At 55.9% G+C, this 20,955-nt stretch overlaps 1 protein-coding gene across 1 annotated transcript; it reads left to right on the top strand.

Annotated features, from left to right (window-relative positions):
- Positions 1–2,445: 2,445 nt before the first annotated feature.
- Positions 2,446–18,839, top strand: LOC309600982 (uncharacterized protein; the record flags this gene model as incomplete). The annotated part of the gene is made up of 8 exons (XM_082333719.1): positions 2,446–2,547; positions 4,243–4,327; positions 15,413–15,514; positions 16,112–16,150; positions 16,888–17,181; positions 17,479–17,538; positions 18,143–18,226; positions 18,465–18,839. 8 exons carry the CDS (start codon positions 2,446–2,448, stop codon positions 18,509–18,511), a joined length of 813 nt encoding a protein of 270 aa, XP_082189845.1. The 3' UTR covers positions 18,512–18,839.
- Between the last annotated feature and the right edge of the window lie 2,116 nt (positions 18,840–20,955).

Genomic DNA, 20,955 nt, shown 5'->3' with positions numbered 1-20,955 from the left:
GGTGCAGGTTCAGGGCTACGATCTTGTTGGGATCAGGAGGACGTGGTGGCATGGCTCCCATGACTGGAGTGTAGCAATGGAGGCACACAGGGACTCTGGGAAGGACAGGCTGGGAAGATGGGGAGGGGGAGTTGCCCGTTATGTGAGAGAGCAGCTGGAGGGCCTGGAGCTCACCTGGGGACGGGTGAGGAGCCAAAGCAGAGCTCATGGGTTGGGATTAAGGAAAGAAGAGATCTGGGTGACATTAGAGTGGAAGTCTGCTCCAGGCCACCTGACCAGGAGGAACAAGTGGGTGAGGCCCTCTACAGACAGACAGGAGTAGCTTGACGTTCGCAGGTCCAGGTCCTTGTGGAGGACTTCAACAACCCCAGTATCTGCTGGAGGGACGACACAGCAGGACATCAGCAATCCAGGAGGTTCCTGGAGTGCATTGCTGATAACTTCCTCCTCCAAGGGCTAGAGGAGCCAGCGAGGAGAGGGGCTCTGCTGGACCTCCTGCTCACCAACCACAAGGACCTTGCTGGAAATGTGAAGGGCAGCGGCAGCCTTGACTGCAGCGACTGTGAGATGGTGGAGTTCAGGCTGCTGAGGCACGGGAGGAGGGTAAAAAGCAAGCTCACAACCCTGGACTTCAGGAGAGCAGACTTTGGCCTCCTCAAAGGTCTGCTTGGAAGAGTCCCGTGGGATAAGGCCCTGGAGGCATGAGGGGCCCAAGAAAGCTGGTTAATATGCAAGGATCACCTCCTCCAAGCTCATCAACGGTCCATTCTTGCAAATAGGAAGACAGGCAAAAATGCCAGGACATGTCTCTCTCGTGCTCTTCCCACTGCAAGAGAAATGTGGACATAGTGGAGAGAGTCCAGGGAAGGACCATGAAGATGATGAGTGGAGCATCTCTCACATGGGGAAACACTGAGAGAGCTGGGACTGTTCAGCCTGGAGAAGTGAAGGCTCAGAGGGGGATCTTGTCACTGTGTATAAATACATGATGGGAGCGTGCAAAGAGGACAGAGCCAGGCTCTTCTCAGCGGTGCTGGTGACAGGCCAAGAGGCAATGGAGACCAGCTGAAACACAGGACGGTTCCTCTGATCATCAGGAAACACTTTTTCACTGTAAGGGTGACAAGCACTGACACAGATTGCCCAGGGAGGTTGTGGCGTCTCCATCCTTAGAGACAGGCAAAGCCATCTGGACAAGGTCCTGGGCAACCGGCTCTAGGTGGCCCTACTTGAGCGGTGAGGTTGGACCAGATCGTCTCGAGAGGTCCCTTGAAACATCATCCAGTCTGTGGTGTCAGAACAACCCCAGTTGCTCATTCCCCAGGCTGGGCCCAGTAGCTGGATGTGCCCAGCTCCCCGTGGGGCCAGCAAACAACATCAGCTTCTCCCAAACCCTTTTGGGTCCCTCTCCTCACCCACGTGTGCTCAGAGGTAAAGCGACCCTGCCCAAAAGCAACCCCTGCACTGTCGTTTCTGGTGCAGTGGTGTGCAGCCTGAGCCCCTTTGCCTGCAAATGGCTCCACGGGGCGCAGTGTCACCTGCTCACGTCCTGCCATTGAGGGCTTGGTGCCGCCTCAGCTGCATGGTCGCCATGCCTCACTCTTTGTTGTGCAGGGGTCACCTACCTGGGGCGCGAGGTCTGCAGAGGAGATGTTCAGAGCTGCGGGCAAGTCTGAAAAATGCTGCATGAGCCCTGTTTTTCTTCAGATTGGCCATGACGGCATTGCTTGCTTTTAAAGGTGATTATACCTGGTGGGATATCACCAAAACCTTCAGCCCCTCTGGAGACCTGTTGCCGCAGCCCTGTCAGTTAGGGGTTAGGGGTGCAGGTCTGGAGCTTGCCAATGCTGAGACCCCATCCCCATCTGCCCTGCAGCCGGACATCCTGGTGCCCAATAGCCCTGCTCAGGGCTGTCTCCTGGGGTGGGGATATTCAGCCCAGCACCCCCGGCCCCACAGATGGGTGGGTGTGGGGTGCAGAGGGCCAGGCATGGCCACACCTTGGACCTGAGTATGGGGTGCTGGACTCAGATATCCTCAGCTCGGCACTTTTCCAGGGTGCATTGGCAGATGCGGTGCCAGCAGGGAGGGAAACCCTTGGGATGGCAGCTCCCTCCCAGGACACATGGACCTGCCGGCCAGGACTAAAATAGCTCTCCCAGCTCTGTTCAGAGGGTTCACTCAAAGACAGAGGAGCAACATCAGCTGGTCACTTCTGAACAAATCCTTTATAACTCACCTCCCACAGACCCTCTGCCGACCAAGGTGCCTCTGCACGGGGCACTGTCACCAGCCCGCTGGTGCCAGGTACGTGCCTTTCCCTGCCAGCACCACTCTGAGTGATGGGAAGTGCTTGAGCAATGCAGAACCTGGAGAGCATCACTGTCTGAGGCTGCAGCAAGGACAGCAGGGAGCCCAGGGCTGTGAGGGTACCAGGGGGCAATGATGGCAATGGGGATTTCTCTCAGCTTCCTGGCCTCGGTGGCACAGTGGCTCCATCTCTCGAGGATGAGGGTGATGATGGGGGCGGACATCAGGAGGAGCAGGGTGAGGGCAGAGCGCAGGATCCAGATCCAGAGGGGCATGGCTGGCCCTGGAAGAGAGGAGGGTCACAACATGGATAAGGCATGTCCAGGAGGAAGGAGATGGTTGGAAGGGCTCACTATCAATCACTCACCTCTGTGTGGAACCACTGTCCTGGGCGAGGGGCTGCTGCCTGTCAGAGAAATACAGACATTGTGACTCTCACTGTGCTGTGCTGGGACCATCCCAGACACTGAGCAGACCCCCCAGTTCACGTCTCATTATATTGGACTCATTGGGAACCACCCAGCTCATGCAAACCTCCCCACTTTTCCTGATGTCGCCTCGTAAAGGTAGAGGGGAGACCTTGGAGCATCCCTGGCAGAGATCAGGGTTCCTCAGCAGCCCCAGCCCTGCCTTTCTAATCCTGGGCACTGTCGAGACCTGTGTGTGCAGCAGAGGTGGGTGTTGGAGGGAGAGGGACACTCAGTCTGGGGAAGGACGCCAGCGCCATGCCCTACCTTCCCCAGCACACTCCCCAGGGTGACGTTCAGCAGCACAAAGTAGTTCAGCTGTCCCTGTTGGGCTTTCACGCTGAACTCCTCCACCCCAACCTTGCAGAAGATGATTTGGGTGGCAGGTGACCCCGTCAGGATGAAGCACCTGGCCACAACTGTGTCACCAGGCTGAGCTGAATGAAAGTCAAGGCTCAGATGAGGAGCCGAGAGGTCACCTGGAAGGAAGGTAGTGGTGCAGGGATGCTACAGGGCAGTGTTCATGGTGCCAGGCTGCAAAACGCCCTGGCTCAGAGTGGGAAGAGTCTCTCCTCCAAGGGTTTGTACCCACGGAACAAAACCCATCCCTCTCTCGTCTCCACCCCATGCACACCTGCCTTTTCTGGACCCATCCCTGTGCTCACCATCACAAGGGGAGTTGCATATGTCCTGAGCAGTCTTGCTGGCAACTACAACGTGGGGCAGAGAGGGTTTTGGTTAGAGGGGCAGTGTATTTTCAAGCTGTTTTTCTACCCCAAAAAGGGTAGATGCACAAGAGGCTTATGCACAGCTTCTCTGTATAAAAATTAAGTTCAGAGAGGCCTGGGGACAGTAGATCCCAGCATGCAGCATGGGCTCAGCCAGGCTCAGCACCACCTCAGCTCAGCCCAGCCACTGTTCCTCGCTGTAGCTGCTGGGCCTCCAGTGACCTTGCTCTAAAATAAGCCCTCCCTTTCCCACGTCTGCTCTCTCAGCAGCGAGGTATTCGCCTCCTGATCGCTCTGCGTGCTCAGAAGTCAACCACACTACTGCTTGGCCAGACCACTCCTTCGTGCACACAGCAGTGGCTCTCATATTTAGAAATGAGATTTCCTTCCCGCTGCCCACCATCAACCCAACTGCTCCTTCAGAGAGACCTGTGTCCCCATGATGCTTTGCTGGGCTTGAGATGGGCTTACAGCAGAACTTAACACAGCAGCAGCAGCAGCAGCAGCAGCTGCAAATGTCCAAGCCAGGGGCCAAAAAAAGTTGGGGGAGGGCAGAGGGCTGGAGGGCTGGAAATCGGGCCAGCTCTTTGCATGTCTATGACCCCAGCTGGCTGTGTTCTGGACTGGATGATGAAGAAGACACGCTGAATCTTTCCACCCTTCTCAGGAAGGCGTTTTCAGCACAGCCGGGGAGGCTTTGGAGTGCCTGCACCCAAATGAGTGCATCTCCCTCACAGCCACTGTGGGCACCCTGCGTGGAGGAGCTGCAGGTGAAGGTGGCTGCATCTCTCACCCGTACCATCGCCTTGGGCTTCTCTGCTGGTGAGGGATGCCTCAGCAGGATTAGTTGTGCCTGGAGACCTCCCTGCCCTACACCAGCACCCGGGACGGTTGCTGAAGCCTTGCGTGCAATAGCTCTGCTCGGACTGATGTTCCTGCGGCCTTTAGAGCGGAGAGAAGGTGGAGCCTGGGATGCATTTTGGAGCTGCTGATGCCGAGGCCCAATCCCCATGTCATCCACATCCCCTCCCATTCCTCTCTCCTGGGAGAGGTTTTTCAAACCGGTCTCCATGCCCCACTGTTCGGTGGGTACGGGGTGCAGAGGGCCAGGCACGGCAACCCCTTCGAGCTGAGTATGGGCAGATGGGCTCAAGCATCTTCAGCTCAGCACTTCTCCAGGCCACATTGGCCGCAGCAGTTTCAGAAGGGAGGGCAACCCCGGGATGCCCAGGTGCAGGGGATGGCAGCTCCCTCCCAGAAGACGTGGCCCCGCCAGCCAGGATTAAAGCAGCTCTCCCAGCTAGCTTCCAGAAATTCAGTTAAAGACAGAGGAGCACCATCAACTGCCCACTTCGGAACATATATTCTTTATAGCTCGCCTCCCACAGACCCTCTGCCAACGCACGTGCCTCTGCCCTGGTCACCGTAACAAGCTGGCCGGTGCCTGGGGAACTGCCCTTGGCTGCTGGTACCAGCCCGCGTAATGAGAAGCATTGGAGGGATGCAGAGGCTGCCTGAGGCTGGAGCTGTCAAACCCTCCGCCTGTGTCCTCTTGGGCTGCAGGCATGGACCTGGCAATGGAGAGGTGGTTTTCTGTGAGCTGGAGGGGCACCTGCAGAGGTTCAACACACCTGGGAGCGTGACAGACTCAAGTGCCCTTCATCTGAGGAGAGAGCAGGGGCTGAGCAAAAGAGAGCATTGCGACGGCCAAGGGACATGCTACCCCAACTGGCCTGACCCCAACGGGGAGCCTGGGGGTGGTGTGGCTCATGGTGCACTGATGGCAAAGAGGCGTGGGGACAGTGGGGAGCCCAGGGCAGTGAGGGCATCAGGGGGCAATGGGGATGTCTCTCGGCTGCCTGGCCTCGGTGGCACAGTGGCTCCATCTCTCGAGGATGAGGGTGATGATGGGGGCGGACGTCAGGAGGAGCAGGGTGAGGGCAGAGCGCAGGATCCAGATCCAGAGGGGCATGGCTGGCCCTGGAAGAGAGGAGGGTCACAACGTGGACAAGGCAAGTCCATGAGGTAGGAGATGTTGGGGAGGGCTCACTAGCAATTGCTCACCTCTGTGTGGGAACACTGTCTTGGGCGAGGGGCTGCTGCCTGTCAGAGAAATACAGACATTGTGAGTCTCACTGTGCTGCACTGGGACCACCCCAGACACCGAGCAGTCCCCTCAGCTCACATCTCGCTTAACTGGACTCATGGGGAAGCACTCAGCTCATGCAAACCTCTCCACTTTCCCTGATGTTGGCTTGTAAAGGTAGAGGGGAGACCTTGGAGCATCCCTGGCACAGCTCAGGTTCTCTCAGCAGCCCCAGATCCACGTCTGCAGCAGAGGTGGGTGTTGGAGGGACAGGGACACTCAGTCTGGGGAATGACGCCAGCGCCATGCCCTACCTTCCCCAGGACACAGCTCCATCCTCAGCACAGACACCTGGTGGGAAGTGCCTTGTCCCTTCTACCCACTCGACCGTGCCACATGCCAGGGAATGCTGAGGGCAGAGCTTCTCACCCTAGTGCTCTCATCCCTGTGCTGGTACGCATGAGCGCATGTCCCTGCACTCCCCAGGGTGACGTTCAGCAGCACAAAGTAGCTCCGCTGTCCCTGTTGGGCTTTCAGGCTGAACTCCTGCACCCCATCCTTGCAGAAGATGATTCGGGTAGCAGGACACCCCGTCAGGATGAAGCACCCGGCCACAACTGTGTCACCAGGCTGAGCAAAATATAAGTTGAGGCTCAGATGAGGAGCCGAGAGGTCCCCTGGAAGGAAGATTGTAATGCAGGGATGCTATGGGCCAGTTTTCATGATGGCAGGCCTGGCTCAGGATGCCCTGGCTCAGAGAGGGAAGAGTCTCTCCTCCAAGGGGTTTTACCCAAGGAACAAAACCCCTCTCCTTTCTCACCTCCACCGCATGTACACCTGCCTTTTCTGGACCCATCCCTGTGCTCACCATCATGTGGCACCTGCACCATGGGGCAGAAAGGGTTTTGGTTAAAGGGGCAGTGACCTGGCTCATCCAGATGTTGCTGCCCAGGTCCTCACTGCTGAGTCCTTGCTGGGCAAGCACCTTCCCATCCCTGCCTCTTCCTTCTGCATCTCCTCAGGCTCCTTGACACCCCCCAAGCCTGTTTTGGGTGGGATCGTGGTTCAGGTGGGTGATGCAGCTCACCCATGGCCCTACATCCTCACTGTATCAGGCAGGACATCTCTTGTGGACTCCTCCTGTATTCACCAGCCATCTTTGCCCCTTTGTCTCCACGCTCTGCCCCAGTTTACCCATTTTAGAGCTCTGCTTCCCAGCAGTGAAGGCTCCCAAAAGAAGAGCCACCCAATGTCCCAAGTGCGACCTCTCTGGCTGCACTGCTTGCAGAGCATCACAGGCAGAAAGCTTCTTTGCACCCAACATGACAGTCGCCATTGCCACAAGGAAAGTCAGTGAAGGGAGTCGTTGGTGAGGGAGGCCTGAGATGCCACGCGGGGTAGGTTGAGCCTTGGGTCCATGTCAGGGGTTACTGATGGTGAGAGTACATCCCCATGTAATCCACTGCCCCCCCATTCCTATCTCCTGGGTGAGGTTTGCAGCCCGGTCCCCCTGCCCCACAGATGGGTGGGTGGGTGTGGGATGCAGAGGGCCAGGCACGGCCACCCCTTCCACCTGAGTATGGGCAGATGGGCTGAGACATCCTCAGGTCACATCTGCCAGGGTGATGGCAGGACAGATGGAAACCCTTGGATCACTAGGCGCAGGGGATGGTAGCTCCCTGCCGGGACACGTGGCCCTGGATTAAAACAGCTCTTCCAGCTTTCAGGCTGAACTCTCTCCTGGCATTTCAGGCTCAAGGCTTTTACCCCATCCTTGCATATGACAATTTGGGTAGCAGGAGTCTGCTGCTCAATGGAGCGGCGAAAAAAACCTGTTCCCACTCCTGTGCACCAAAGGTGTTCAGGACGAGGGCAGGAGGCAGGAGGTCACCTGGAGAGGGGGCACAGGGATGCCCCAGGCCCACGTTACTGTTGTTAGGGTGGAAAAATGCCCTTGATCTGAGAGGGCAAGACTCTCCTGGGACACTGGGAGTGCAGGGTGGGAATCACTCCCCTGTAGTCGATGGCCCTGCCTGGGAGCTGGACTCGCTGCCTGGGAGGAAAAAGGGAGAGGGTGAGAGTCTCCAGCTCTCCCAGGTCCTGCACAGATTAAGCAACCGGGGGACCCCTGATCCACCATCTTTCAACTGTCATGACAAATAACTCAATGGATTGCACAGCTGTGGCTCTGATTAGATGTGGCACCACCACTGTCCCCTTTCGGTGATGCTGGGGGCAGGAGAGGAGCAGGATACTCTCCCATGACTGGGCAGAGTTGCCCCGGTGGCAAAGGCTGGGCTGAAATTCGTGCTGAACCCCATCATCCCAGTCACCTGGGGACACGCCATGGGGCACGGCACGGTCCTCTCGCCTTCCACTGTGGGTCTGTGGGGCCCCGTAGCGGTGCCTGCCTGTGCCCCAGTGCCACGTCTCACCTCTGACAGTCAGGTTCTGGGGAGCACTGAGAGCAGAGCTCCTCACTTGGTTGAATGCATTCTTGTGCTGGTATCCACATGTATATGTCCCCATGCTCCTCATCGTCACGATCAAGGGCATGGAGAAGATCAACTGTCCCCGTTGGGCTTTCAGGCTGAACTCCTCCACCCCATCCTTGCAGAAGATGATTCGGGTAGCAGGGGACTGCCCGTCAGTGGGAGTCAAACAAAACCTGCTCTCCCTCCTGAGTGTTGGAGGTCTTCAGGAAGAGTTGAGGAGCTGGGAGGTCTCCTAGAGAGAGGGACAGGGATGCCCCGGGCCACTGTTACTGTTGTTGGGGCTGTAAAAAACATTGGATCTGGGAAGGGAAGAGTCTCCTGTGCAGCGTTCCTTTCTGCCCCATGGTGCAGGTGCCACATGATGGTGAGCACAGGGATGGGTCCAGAAAAGGCAGGTGTACATGCGGTGGAGATGAGAAAGGACAGGGGTTTTGTTCCTTGGGTAAAACCCCTTGGAGGAGAGACTCTTCCCTCTCTGAGCCAGGGCATCCTGAGCCAGGCCTGCCATCATGAAAACTGGCCCATAGCATCCCATTACCTGCTACCCTGCCTTTCCATGCTCTGGGCTGCACCATGCAGGTGATGGGCTGAACCTCCACCCCTCTCTCAGGGAGGGATTTTGCCAGCCCAGCCTATGCAACCGCGCATCCCGTTTCCCAGACTGGCTTCTCCCAAGCTCCCAGCAGCTGTGCACAGCCCAAGGGTTGTCTCAGCACCTTTGCTCCCTGCAGGTGATAAAGGAAAGGCCTGAGAGGCTCAGGTTCCCATGAAATGGGTGAAGGAACCAGCCAGTCCAAACGGGCACAGGGCAGACAGCAGCACCCCCACATCAGGGTGTGATTTTGCCCTCGACGTTTACCCTCAACTTCCCCAAATCGCTCACCTTTCTTCACAGCACAGTAGGTGGCTGCAGCCAGGAGGAGGAGGGACACGGCCACCACTCCCAGCGCGATGCCTGTGGGGAAGGTGTCGAAGGGCTGGGGCTGGGGAGCTGGGGAGGGACAGAAGGTGTTGGGGAAGAGGGGGCATCATGGGGAAAAGCAGAGAGCAGGACACGCCCTTAGAGCCAGGCAAGATCCCAGGTGATGAATGTCCCTGTGTCCTGGGGCTGGCAGCCCGGCATCGCTTGGCCCGATGCTGGGGGACCCTGGGTGTGCAGGGAGGGAATGACTCACCTGTGGTCGATGGCCCTGCCTGGGAGCTGGACTTGCTGCCTGGGAGGAAAAAGGGAGAGACTCATAGAATCGTTTAGGTTGGAAAAGAACTTTGAGATCCTCAAGTCCAACTGTTAGCAATGCCAAGTCCACCTCTAAACCATGTCCCTCAGCATTACATCTGCCTGTCTTTTAAATATCTGCAGGGACGGAGACTCAACCACTTCCCTGGGCAGCCTGTTCCAGTGCCTGGCTGCCCTTTCAGTGACCAAGTTTTTCCTAATATCAACCCTAAACCTGCCCTGCCGCAACATGAGACAGGTTCCTCAAGAGGAGAGGGTGAGTCTCCAGCTCTCCCGGGTCCTGCACACACTAAGCAACTGGGGGGGCACCCCGATCCACCATCTATCAGGCATCGTGACAAATAAATCAATGGATTGCACAGCCGTGGCTCTGGATTAGATGTGGCACCACCACTGTCCCCTTGCCATGATGCTGGCGGCAGGAGAGGAGCAAGACGCTCTGCCATGGCTGGGAGGAGTTGCCCCAGTGGCAAAGGCTGGGCTCAGCATCCCAGCCACCCAGGGACATTACATGGGGCACAACAGGGTCCCCAGCCTCAAGTGGGGTCTGTAGGGCTCTGGAGCGGTGCCTGCCCATGCCCAAGTGCCGCGTCTCACCTGTGACAGCCAGGTGCTGGGGAGCACTGAGAGCAGAGCTCCTCACCCAGTTGCTGTCATTCCTGTGCTGGTATCCACAAGCGTACGTCCCCGCGCTCCCCAGGGTGACGTTCAGCTGCATGAAGTAGCGCAGCTGCCCCTGTTGGGCTTTCAGGCTCAACACCTCCACCCCATCCTTGCAGAAGACAATTCGGGTAGCAGGGGAATGCCGGGCAATGAAGCAGTGAAAGAAAACCTGTTCCCCCTCCTGAGCGTGGAGGGTGTTCATGAAGAGTTCAGGAGCTGGGAGGTTACCTAGAAAGATGGTACAGAGATGGCACAGGCCACCATTACTGCAGTCTCCTCTGCAGGGGTTCACACATGGGCAACAAATACCCTCTCTCGTCCTATATCCAGCCCCGCACACCTCCCTTGTCTGGACCCATCCCTGTGCTCACCAGCACCTGGGGAGCTGCAGATGTCCTGGGCGGTCACGACGGCACCTGCACCACGGGGTAGAGAGGGTTTTGGTTAGAGGGGCAGCGACCCAGCTCACCCACTTGCCCCTGCCCACGTGCCCACTGCTGAGTCCTTTGCTGGGCAGGCACCTTCCCACCCATGCCTCTCTATCCTGCATCTGCTTGGTCTTCTCTCTGTGACACCATCCCAAGCCCATTTCCGGGGAGTTTGTTGTTCCAGGTGGATGCCCCTGGCTCCCGAATGCACTCCAGCATCTATCAACTCTCACACTATGACCTGAATCCCCTTCAGAGGTGTTGGAAAAATGCACCCTTTGCTCAGAGCTGCACCATAGCTCAAGGAAGCAACCATCTTCCTCCCTTCGGCAAGGCAACTCTGCCCCTCAGGGCTGCACGGCCGCTCCGCACACCCTTTCCCCATCCTCCCCTGGGCCCAGGACGTGCCCTGTCCTGCCCCACTCGCCAGCCCTCCAGGCCTGAGCACCAAGGCAAAGAAATCCCCCCACTCACCGAGCAGCAGCAGGAGGAAGGCAGGGCGAGAAGGAGACAGCCTGGCCCATCCCACCTGCCTCAGCATTTTCTGGGACGCTGCAGGAACAGCCCCTACGTGAAGCATTGCCTTTCCTCTGAGCTGGGGAGAGCGCTTCAAGAGCTGCCTGGCCCGTGGCTTGCAGCGCACCTGGGACTGGTCCTGCTGCATTTCCGTGGCTAGCAGTGCCTTTCCCACAGCGAGAGGCTGTGACGAGCAGGGGCCCTGCCTCAGCCCCCACTGCGGACGCTGCGCCTGCAGAGCCCCCGCTTTCATTTCCGTGCACTCAGACACCAGAGCACGAGCTGTGTTTGCCTGTCCCTCGGCGGCAGCATCCTCCCTGCACAGCCCTCCTGCCCCTTGTCCCCCACTCTTCTTTACCCTTTTCGGACTGCTACTCCCTGCTCTTCTTCCGTGTGGATGCAAGGGGAAACCCGGGCAGGCTCAAAAGTGACTACAGAGCTCTGGGGGTGGTGGTCAAGGGCATGGGGGCCCACCTGGCGTTCCTCTCAATCCTGTTGTTGAGGTCTAAAAGGGTATGAGGAGGAGGGTACTGATATTACAGGTCGATAATTGGCTCTGAAACGGGTTTGGGCAACAGGCTTTTGGGCTCTGTGACCAATGGACCCTCTTTGCAGATCATCATCCCATGGGGAGAGATGGGACCCATCTCACCAAGCAGGGCCAAGCTGCTTTTGCCAATGGGACGGCTGAGCCCGTGAAGACCTTGGGCCTTTAGATGTGTGGAAGAGGTCTCCCCTTGCTCTTCTCCACCTCGTGCTACTTTTTGTGATGAAGGGTGCTGAAATGGCTTCTGGCCAGCCATCCTGACAGTGGCTTTTCTCACGGGCAATGTTTTTTCTCCTCTGAGTCCCCCCTCTACCCACATGCACCTCCAAAATGCAGGCAGGAGCTCTCACCTCCAGCCCTGCCACCGAGACTGACCGTGAGGTTGGCTCCCACCCTCCTTTCCCCTTTCCTGACCACGGAGCCTTGCTGCCTTGTGCCTCTTCACTTGACATCACCCCAAGGCCATTTTGGGTGGGTTTGTTGTTCCAGGTAGGTGACCCTGGAAGTGCTGAACTTCTAAATCTCACATATTGACCCGAAGCCAATTATGAGAGCCCTGTGGGCCAAGGACACCTGCTCAAGTTTGAAGATCAAGCATTACTCCATCCTCTTGTTTTTTTTCTCCCCTCTATTTAGACTCCTTCAACCCAGGAGTCCTGCTCCATCTTTTCCACCCATGCCCTAAGTGTTCACACACCTCTGCACACCTCTGGTGCCAGCATGGTGATGATTCACCCCATCCTTCCCACCTTCCTCCTGGATCTCTGTGTCCAACCCCCCCACCCTTCTCCAGACTCACAGAGCATCCACAACAGGACAGTGGGGAGATCAGGACGGGAGCTTTGAGCCCCCCAAATTGCCCCAAAGCAGCTTCATCCTCATGCACAAATCCTGCATCCCTGATGGGGGGGGCAGTCTGGCTAACCACGCATCTCCCTGCCAGGTAGGGCAAGGATTGATGTGGTCAACAACATCCTCTGGAAAGAGGGATGGAGCCAGAGGAGAACAAATTGCAGTTCAGGTGCCTGCACCCCACCAGGTTCCACCTTCCCAGCTCAGCCCCAAGCTGCAACGATCCCCCAAACCTCTCCCCAAAAGAGGGACACCCCCCCCCCTCCGAGCACCACAAGAGCACAGAGCCTTTGAGGTTGCATCGCTAAACCCTCCTCAAACCCTGAGAAGATGGAGGCGCATGACTCCACGGCAAACCCCAGCCCGCCGTTACACTATTTCTAGAAGACAGACAAGCCCTGGCTTTTCTTCATCCGTTTTACTGAGTTAAAAAAAGAATAGTTGTGGCAGGAAACAAGCCGTCCCTTCGTAATGCAGTTGAATCAGTTTGGGTGTATCTAGGAAAAAATTAGCTTAAAAATGGTTCTGGCTTACTGTTTGCATTTTTCTTTCAAGGTGTCATGTTTTCCAAACACTCTGGACATTTCCCACATCATCTGTGCTCTGGGATGACCTGTAGCTGTTTTCTGTTGTTTAAAGCCTTTTATTTTCATTTTCTCCCCGACTTTCCAAAGCTTAGTCAAGGCTAGAGAAGATGCAGACCACTGGAAAGCCTTGCAGGAGCTCTGGGACCTCACTCCATGTTCTCCCGAACATCAAGCCTAAGCCCTCTCCAAGTCATCTTTCACCCTCGGGTTACCAGAGAAGAGAAACATCGCAGACTAGGAAATACAAATACATATTTGAAAAGGAAACCGAAAGTGAGCAGCATGCGAAAGAAACATGCAGGAGAGGAGAGAAAGGGGAGAGAGAGGTTTATTTCTGTTGATTTTCCAGCCGGTGCACTCCTCTGGCTTCCGAGCCAAAGATGCTTCTCCCTGGGGACATCATCTCCATGCCCGCCCCACAGAGACGGCTTGACCCACCAAGGAACGATGGATCCCAACAAGGTGAATCCCGCACCCCTGGGGATGGAGCGCAGGGACTAAATCCAGTGATTGTGCAGAAAACAAGGAGGATACGTGGGGCTGGGAGGGTCTGGACCAGGGGAGGACGCACGCAGGACCACGCAAACCCCTTTCCATGCGTTCACGCTCAGAGGAGACTGGAATGAAAACCCTTCTCCTGCTGCACGTTGGGCAGATGGGGGTTTTACAAGCCTCAGCTCCACGCTAGCCAAGTCTCTGAGCTCCTGCCAGTGGAGCACCAAGGCTGGTTTAATCAGGCAAAGATAGTGGAGCTCCAAGGTTGGTTTTCAGCAGGCAAAGGTATCTAATAACTCTGGAGATCCCCTGGGTTTGCTTCACAAGCCCGGGGCATTTGAAACAGCACCTCTGCATAGGCAGCTGGGTTGCATGTCAGTCTAGTGTCTGAGAGACACACCAAAAAAAGGAGAAATTAGGAAACTCTGTTCTTCCCAGAGATGTTGAAAGCATGTTGCGTATTTGTTTCCCAAGGCATGAATGTTATGGGAACCTCAGGGCTGAGGCTGGAGAGAAAACTGAGGGGAGCTGGCTTTGCCCTGGGGATGCTGGACAGCGGCTGGGAGGTGCTGCGTCCCACTGGGGACAGTTGTGACGTCCCCCGAGCCACCCAAAACCAGGCGCCCACAAACATGGTGCAAAACACCAGGATGAAGCAGCCTCTTTGGGGGTCCTTTTTGGGGTGGGGGAGTGTGGTGGGTTGACCCTGGCTGGACGCCAGGTGCCCACCAAAGCCGCGCTATCGCTCCCTCCTCAGCTGGACGGGAGAGAGAAAATATAACAAAAGGCTCGTGAGTCGAGATAAGGAGGGGGAGAGATCACTCACCAATTACCGTCACAGGCAAAACAGACTCAGCGTGGGGAAATTAGTTTAATTTATTACCAGTCAAATCAGAGTAGGACAATAAGAAATAAACCCAAACCTTAGAACGCCTTCCCCCCACCTCTCCCTTCTTCTTGGGCTTAACTTCACTCCTGATTTCTCTACCTCCTCCCCTCCAGCAGCGCACGGGAATGGGGGTTGCGACCAGTTCATGACACATTTTCTCTGCCGCTCCTTCCTCCTCAGGAGGATGACTCCTCACACTCTCCCCCTGCTCCAGCATGGGGTCCCTCCCACAGGAGACAGCCCTCCATGAGCTTCTCCAACATGAGTCCTTCCCACAGGCTACAGTTCTTCATGAACTGCTCCGGTGTGGGTCCCTTCCATAGGGTGCAGTCCTTCAGGAACAGACTGCTCCAGTGTGGGCCCCCCATGGAGTCACAAGTCCTGCCAGCAAGCCTGCTCCAGCGTGGGCTTCTCTCTCCATGGCTCCACAGGTCCTGCCAGGAGCCTGCTCCAGCTTCTGACAGGCTCACAGCCTCCTTCAGGCATCCACCTGCTCCGGCATGGGGTCCTCCACGGGCTGCAGGTGGATATCTGCTCCACCATTAACCTCCATGGGCTGCAGGGGGACAGCCTGCCTCACCATGGTCTTCACCATGGGCTGCAGGGGAACCTCCGCTCCGACGCTTGGAGCACCTCCTCCCCCTCCTTCTTCACCAACCTTGGTGTCTGCAGAGTTGTTTCTCTCACATGTTCTCACTCCTCTCTCCAGCTGCAATTCCTGTTGCACAGTTCTGTTTCCCCTTCTTAAATATGTTCTCACAGAGGCGCTACCACCGTCGCTGACGGGCTCGGCCTCGGCCAGCGGCAGGTCCATCTTGGAGCCGGTGAGCATTGGCTCTATTGGACACAGGGGAAGCTTCTAGCAGCTTCTCACAGAAGCCACCCCTGTAGCCCCCCACTACCAAAACCTTGCCACACAAACTCAATACAGGGAGGAAGGCACCAGGCGCTGCTGTACGGTTTGCAAGCCCATGGGCATGCACCCGATGTGGCAACACACATCCTGCCTGTCGCATCCTCTTGCTCTCTCCTCCCCGAGAGGACGCTGGGTCATGCCCCGGGGGATGCGTCGCAGGGACGAAACCAGCCTCAGCTTCCCCTTTCCCCTGCAGCTTGGTCCCGGGGAGCTCAGCGCTGCCTGCAGATGAGCATGGTGAGAAGGAGCTGGCTGGCCGAGGCTGCGGGTACCCTGCTCTTGCTGGGCTGGCTGGCAGGTAGGTGGCCAGGCAGGGTGTTGGGGGGGCATTCGGAGAGTCACACTGGGCGGGAGCACCATGGGATGGTGTGGGGTGGATTTGAAGCGGTCCCCTTGGGAAATCTCCAGAGAGAATAAATGGAAGCGCCAGCCAAAATTATGAGTTTCTGGAGCGATTTCTGTGTCGTCCAATAGTCTGAAAGCACAGCATGGGCTTTCTGGAGGGTCTGAAGGGCCATCTCTGCCGTGACAGGTTGTGGACAACCTTTGGCCAGTGACTTACTTTGCCAAGAGAGACTTAAAGTGGCAGCTTCCACAGAAGGAACTGCATCCTTGCACCGATTCATGAGCACGGGCTTGGTCCTTCTTCGGGTCCAGGCGTGGTGTGGTTGTCCCTGGCTGGGCAGGAAGGGACAAGGCATCACCCAAAAGCCCCTTTTGCGCCTCACTGGTGATTTCTGACCTCCTTCATGCTGAGGTCTGCAGGAAACACTCCCCATCTTCTGCAAGCTTTCCCAAGGTTGCATCTCCAACCTCAGAGAGATGTCCTCTGCAAGGTGTCCTCTTCTAGACCAGCAGACCATCTCAGACCAACCCCTTCTGCTGTCCTACGCAGGTGTTGGGGGAATGGAGCCGGAGACCTGCAGCTCCCCAGGTGAGTGCAGACAAGAGGGGTGGCTGGAAAAACCCTCCAGGTCCACGTTGTAACGTTGCTTATGTCCTTTGGATGGTGTTTTCTGATCCCGGGGTGCCCAAAAAGGCAGCTCTGATCCTGGGGCTGGTGTTGCCTTTCAAGGTAGAGGGCAAACCAAAAGGAAAAAAAAAGAAATCCACCACATATATGCTTCTTTGGTAGGGTGCGGGCATGAAAGATATCAATTTTGCTAGAGAGGATTTTGGCAAAGGAAGCTGCTATTTTTAATTTTTATGATGGAGCGGGAAATACTGGCTTGAAAGTACAGAAAATGAAAACATTCCCCTTTGGAAATACCACAATGAAGTGCTTTGTTGTCCCAGAATTTACGTATTTTGACTGAGTCTTTTCTGAAATACTCAGCTTGGATGTAAAAAATGGTTTGGGTCACTAGAAACAGTATTTTTCCCTATATTTACCCTCCTGTTTTTCTCCCACTGTGTTTACCTGTGTCAGCGCTGACTCCTGAAATAAGCAGAGCTTTTGATCTCCTATAGTCCAACTATTTTGAGTCATCACAAGACTGAAAAACAGGCTCTTCCAATCTCTTCTTCCTGTTTTTCCCCCTCTTTAGTTTGCTGTTTCCATCAAAAAGCAGCTACAAAGTCAGCGCTGAAGTTGGAGAGCTGAAAATCCATCGCTCACCAGTGCTCAGCTCCACATCATCATAGCACGACTGCGTCTCTTTACTCTTCCAGGTGACTTTCCCCCACCGGCACTCTTCCCAAACATCTCCTCAGCTCAGGAAGGGGACTTGATTCTTGCCCGCTGCCTCGTTTTTTCCCATCTCCCCATCACCCACATCTTCTTCTGCAAGAACGGAGTGGAGCTGGCAAACCACCTGGTGAGAAAAGGCCAGTTCACCTCCACGCTCGCCATCCAGCTCTCCGCAGAGAGCAGCGGCACCTACTCCTGCGGGTACCGGCGCCGGAGCAGCCTCGGACAGGTCATGCTTTCGAGGTTGAGTGTCCCGTGGCTCCTGACCACCGGAGGTGAGTGGAGAAGGGCATGGGGAGGTTGATCCTGCCCCATATGAGGGATAGCCCTTGAGAAACCCCAGAAGTGATTGCCCCTGCTTGCATGCCAACACAGTTGGATCTTGACCAGCAAGACCAGTTCAGTGAAGGGATGCTCCCAGTTAACCCCACCAGAGGATCCTGCATCCAGCCTAGGAGGAGCCACACACCACCCCAAAACACCACTGCTTGGCCATGCTTGGGCAACCCCCGCAGCATGGGGAGGAGAGGGCAGTTTTGGGGTGACCCTTTCTCCACGTATTTGTTGTCTAGGTGGGAAGGATGACCCGAGGAACAGCAGCATTGCTACCAGCCCAGAGCTGCCAGTTGGAGGTAAGCGTCCCTGTTTTTCTGGATGAAGTTTGGCCAAGCATCTGGGTTTCCAAGCTCCAAGGTGCCACCAGTGATGCTACCGACTTCAGCTTGGCCAGACGCTGCAAATGAAAATTCCTCATTTTTCCTTCCCAGGGGAGTATAGACCTTTACCGCAAAGCAGCTGAGATACGTGCTGCAGTTCACTTCCCCTTCCCATCACTCCCTGAAGGGTGCTCAGGGCAAACCAGCTGAGGAAGGAACCAATATTCCCAACCCTCTCTCCCAAGACCTGGAGGTCCCTGGGTTGACCATATCCCAAGATCTGGATTTCCCTGGGTGGAGTACAAGCTGCCATGAGCTCTCATTGCAGGGAAAGGAAAGTAAATATGGGGCTTCATGAGGAGGAGTGTGGCCAGCGGATTAAGGGGATTTTTTCTGTCTCAGTGCTCTGGAGATCCCTTCCCACTGACACAGAGGTGGCTCTGCAGGTTTCCTAGCATGACCAAAAATGAATCACACAGCCCAGGACATGGTGGGGATGGTCCAGGGCTTGGCTTTACCCCGCCTTGGCCCTGTGGGACGCAGTGCTCCTCCTCACCACCATCTGCTTGCTTTCTCCCAGGGCTGGGAGTCTCCGTCAGCCTGGCCTTTGCGGTCCTCTCCCTCCTGGCTCTGGCTCTGGGCATCCATCTCCTCCTGCAGATCGGTAAGAGAACCACCGGTCTCAGTGCGTGGTGCCTGTTAACTGTGCCGCCCATCAGGGATTCACGGGTGCACGTGCTAAAATTGAGCAAGATTAGGAGGCACTAAGTGAGCTTTGGGCCATCTGGGGGGGCTTTGGAAGCCCCCACCAAGGCATGGAGCTGTGTGCACCTCATGGAGGCTCCTCTCTGCAGAGATGGTCCAACAACACCTATGGATCCATCACTATGTCTTGCTTGCAGGAAAGCGAGTCCAGATGGCCAGGTTGAAGAGCTTCATGCCCTGGTAGAAGACCACGGCATTTCACAAGTGCTGCGAAGGAAGAAATGTTCAGGAGCCCTCGCGGTTGGAGGATGTGTTGCCAGACCAGGGAAATGCTCCAAGGTGCTGGGGGTTCCGTGGCAAGGACCACGGTGAATTGTCAGTTCCCCGTGGCTGTGGCAGGGGGGGTGTCCCCTGACCTAATACCACCTGCACTGCACCTCCAACCACTGCAAGCAGCTCTTCAGCATCCTGGGGACCCAACTTCTTCACCTACAGCCCCAGAGACACAGCCCTCAGCCAAAACATGCTGCCCGAGCTGCTTGCAGGAGAAGAGTTTGCTCCAGCTGTGAACATCGTGGTGGCTCTTGGGCATAAATTAATTAAAAAGGTCCATTAATTAAAAAGGTGTTTTGCCTCTGATTGTTGGCCCTTTGCATTGGTCTCTGAACATCTCATAGATGCTTCATCCTCCACCAAATGGAGGTAGGAGCCTGAGTCCTGTGCAAGCCTCAGCTGTAGACCTCACTTCCCATGGTTGGAGCCCATCAAGACATTGCCCAAAGGCACGTCCAGCACCGGGACCTGTTGCCAGCAGTTCCCAAGTATGAGAGAGGATAAATCTGGCAGGCCTTCCCATCAGGAAGGTCCACCAAAGGTCCCATCGGATCCACCAGACATTCAAGAAGGACTAATGGGTGAAGGGAAAGGGGAAAGCTTGTGTTTGGTCTTGTGTCACCCACCCCCTGTCTGGAGGAAGGGAGGCAGAGGGCGTGTCAGGTCATTGGAGAGGGGTGATGGAGACATCTCGGCATGGCTTTGCCCCATCCCACCTCTCAGCTGCATCTAACCCTTCAGCCAGCAACCAGAAAGGCTTCAATTTGCATTTCAGAGCTCCCTTGCACCCTTCTACCCCACAAAACCCAGCAGACCTCATCCTGCCCTCACCACTGCCTCAGCTACACCACAGCCCCAGTGACCCCCCATCCATCTCTGCTGCCCCACCACATTGCTTTTTTTCTCCTGGTTTGGCTGCTGCTGCCACTTCCACCCACAAAGCAGAACAAATTAAAAGAAAAAAAAAAAAAAAAGCCCCAGGTGAAATCTGTTCACTCACAGGAAACATCAAGCCCAGAAAACCTCACAATGAAATATGACACAGCTCATGGTAACCACCAACCTCTCATCAGATAACGTGGCACATGAAGAAGCCCAGAGCTGTTTTCTCCTCCTTTGCCGCATAGGAAGGAAAGCAGAAGAAAGGAAAGAGATTATTTTTTTTTTTTTTGGCCCAGAAGAGATCTGCCCCACTACTTCCAGTGCTTGGCTTCCAGCTGCACCAGGTTTTATCCCCAAAAATGTACCCCTCTAGATGGAGGGGTGGGCAGGCAGATGGATGGAGGGCACAGAGACAGGTTGGGTTAGGAGAGAGATGACTCATAGACTGGCATGACCACCACAGGAACATAGGGAAGGGAAATGGAGGGATGGTCCGATAGATGTAGGGTTAGGTTAGATGTTTTGAACCCAACCTCTAGGTAGAAAATGTAGTCCAAGGGACTGGAGAAGAGGATGGCCAGTGGGAAGGTGTCTGCCCCCTACACCAGGACCCCCAAGTGGATACCAGCTGGACAAACATCAAAACTAAACCCAAGCTATAATTCAAATCAGAAAGAGCACCTTCAGGAGAGCAGGTTTCCACCAGGCATTGATTCCAAGCAAGCTCCCAAGCCCCAGGCGCAGCACAGCCCACCCACAGGACCTTCAAACCACGCTCCCCTTCCTTACCGTTCAACAGGGAGTTCTCCAAGCTGATAAAAAAGGGGATTAGCAGATAAAAGAAGCATTTTCCATCCCACCTGGGCTTCTTCCTCTCCTATCTTAGGGCAACACAGCACGAGTTTGGACGCACAATTGCTTCACTCAACCATTTATTGAGGGCAGCAGGTTCTGCCTGGTGTTAACAGCAACACGGACAAGGTATGCCCACCCCTGCAGCTGATGCTGCCCAAGGCTAATGGGTGGTGCCACCTTTGGATTCAGAGGAGGAACTATCTTGATTCTCCATAATGACTCTGATGACTGACTTGGCAGCATTGGACATGGTGGCCGTGACCCGCACATTGCCAGCAAACACCGTGGCAGCCTCCTGGCAGGCGCCAAGCTTGACTCGGTGGAACATGGTGTCCTTGTCAGTGCTGGAAGGTTGACCACTATACATCCTGGTGTAGAGGTCCTCCAAGGGGCCGAGGTGGGCTTTTTTCAGGGAGATCTCCATGGCAAGCACCATGTAGAAAATATTGTAGTCGAAGGGGTTGGAGAAGAGGATGGCCAAGGTGAAGGTGTCCGCCTCGTACACCAGGAGCCCCACACACCCCTGAAAACGGACCACCGAGTTGGTGAACTGGCAACTCTCCGTGGCACCCGGCAGGATCCTGGGGTTGGGCGGCATGGAGCTATAGCCGCTGAAGC

This window comes from Platalea leucorodia (genome assembly GCF_965183815.1).
Source record: "Platalea leucorodia genome assembly, chromosome: 27".
Taxonomy (NCBI): Eukaryota; Metazoa; Chordata; class Aves; order Pelecaniformes; family Threskiornithidae; genus Platalea; species Platalea leucorodia.
The sequence above is the reverse complement of the archived record's forward strand: the minus strand, read 5'-3'. Positions and strand labels throughout refer to the sequence as shown.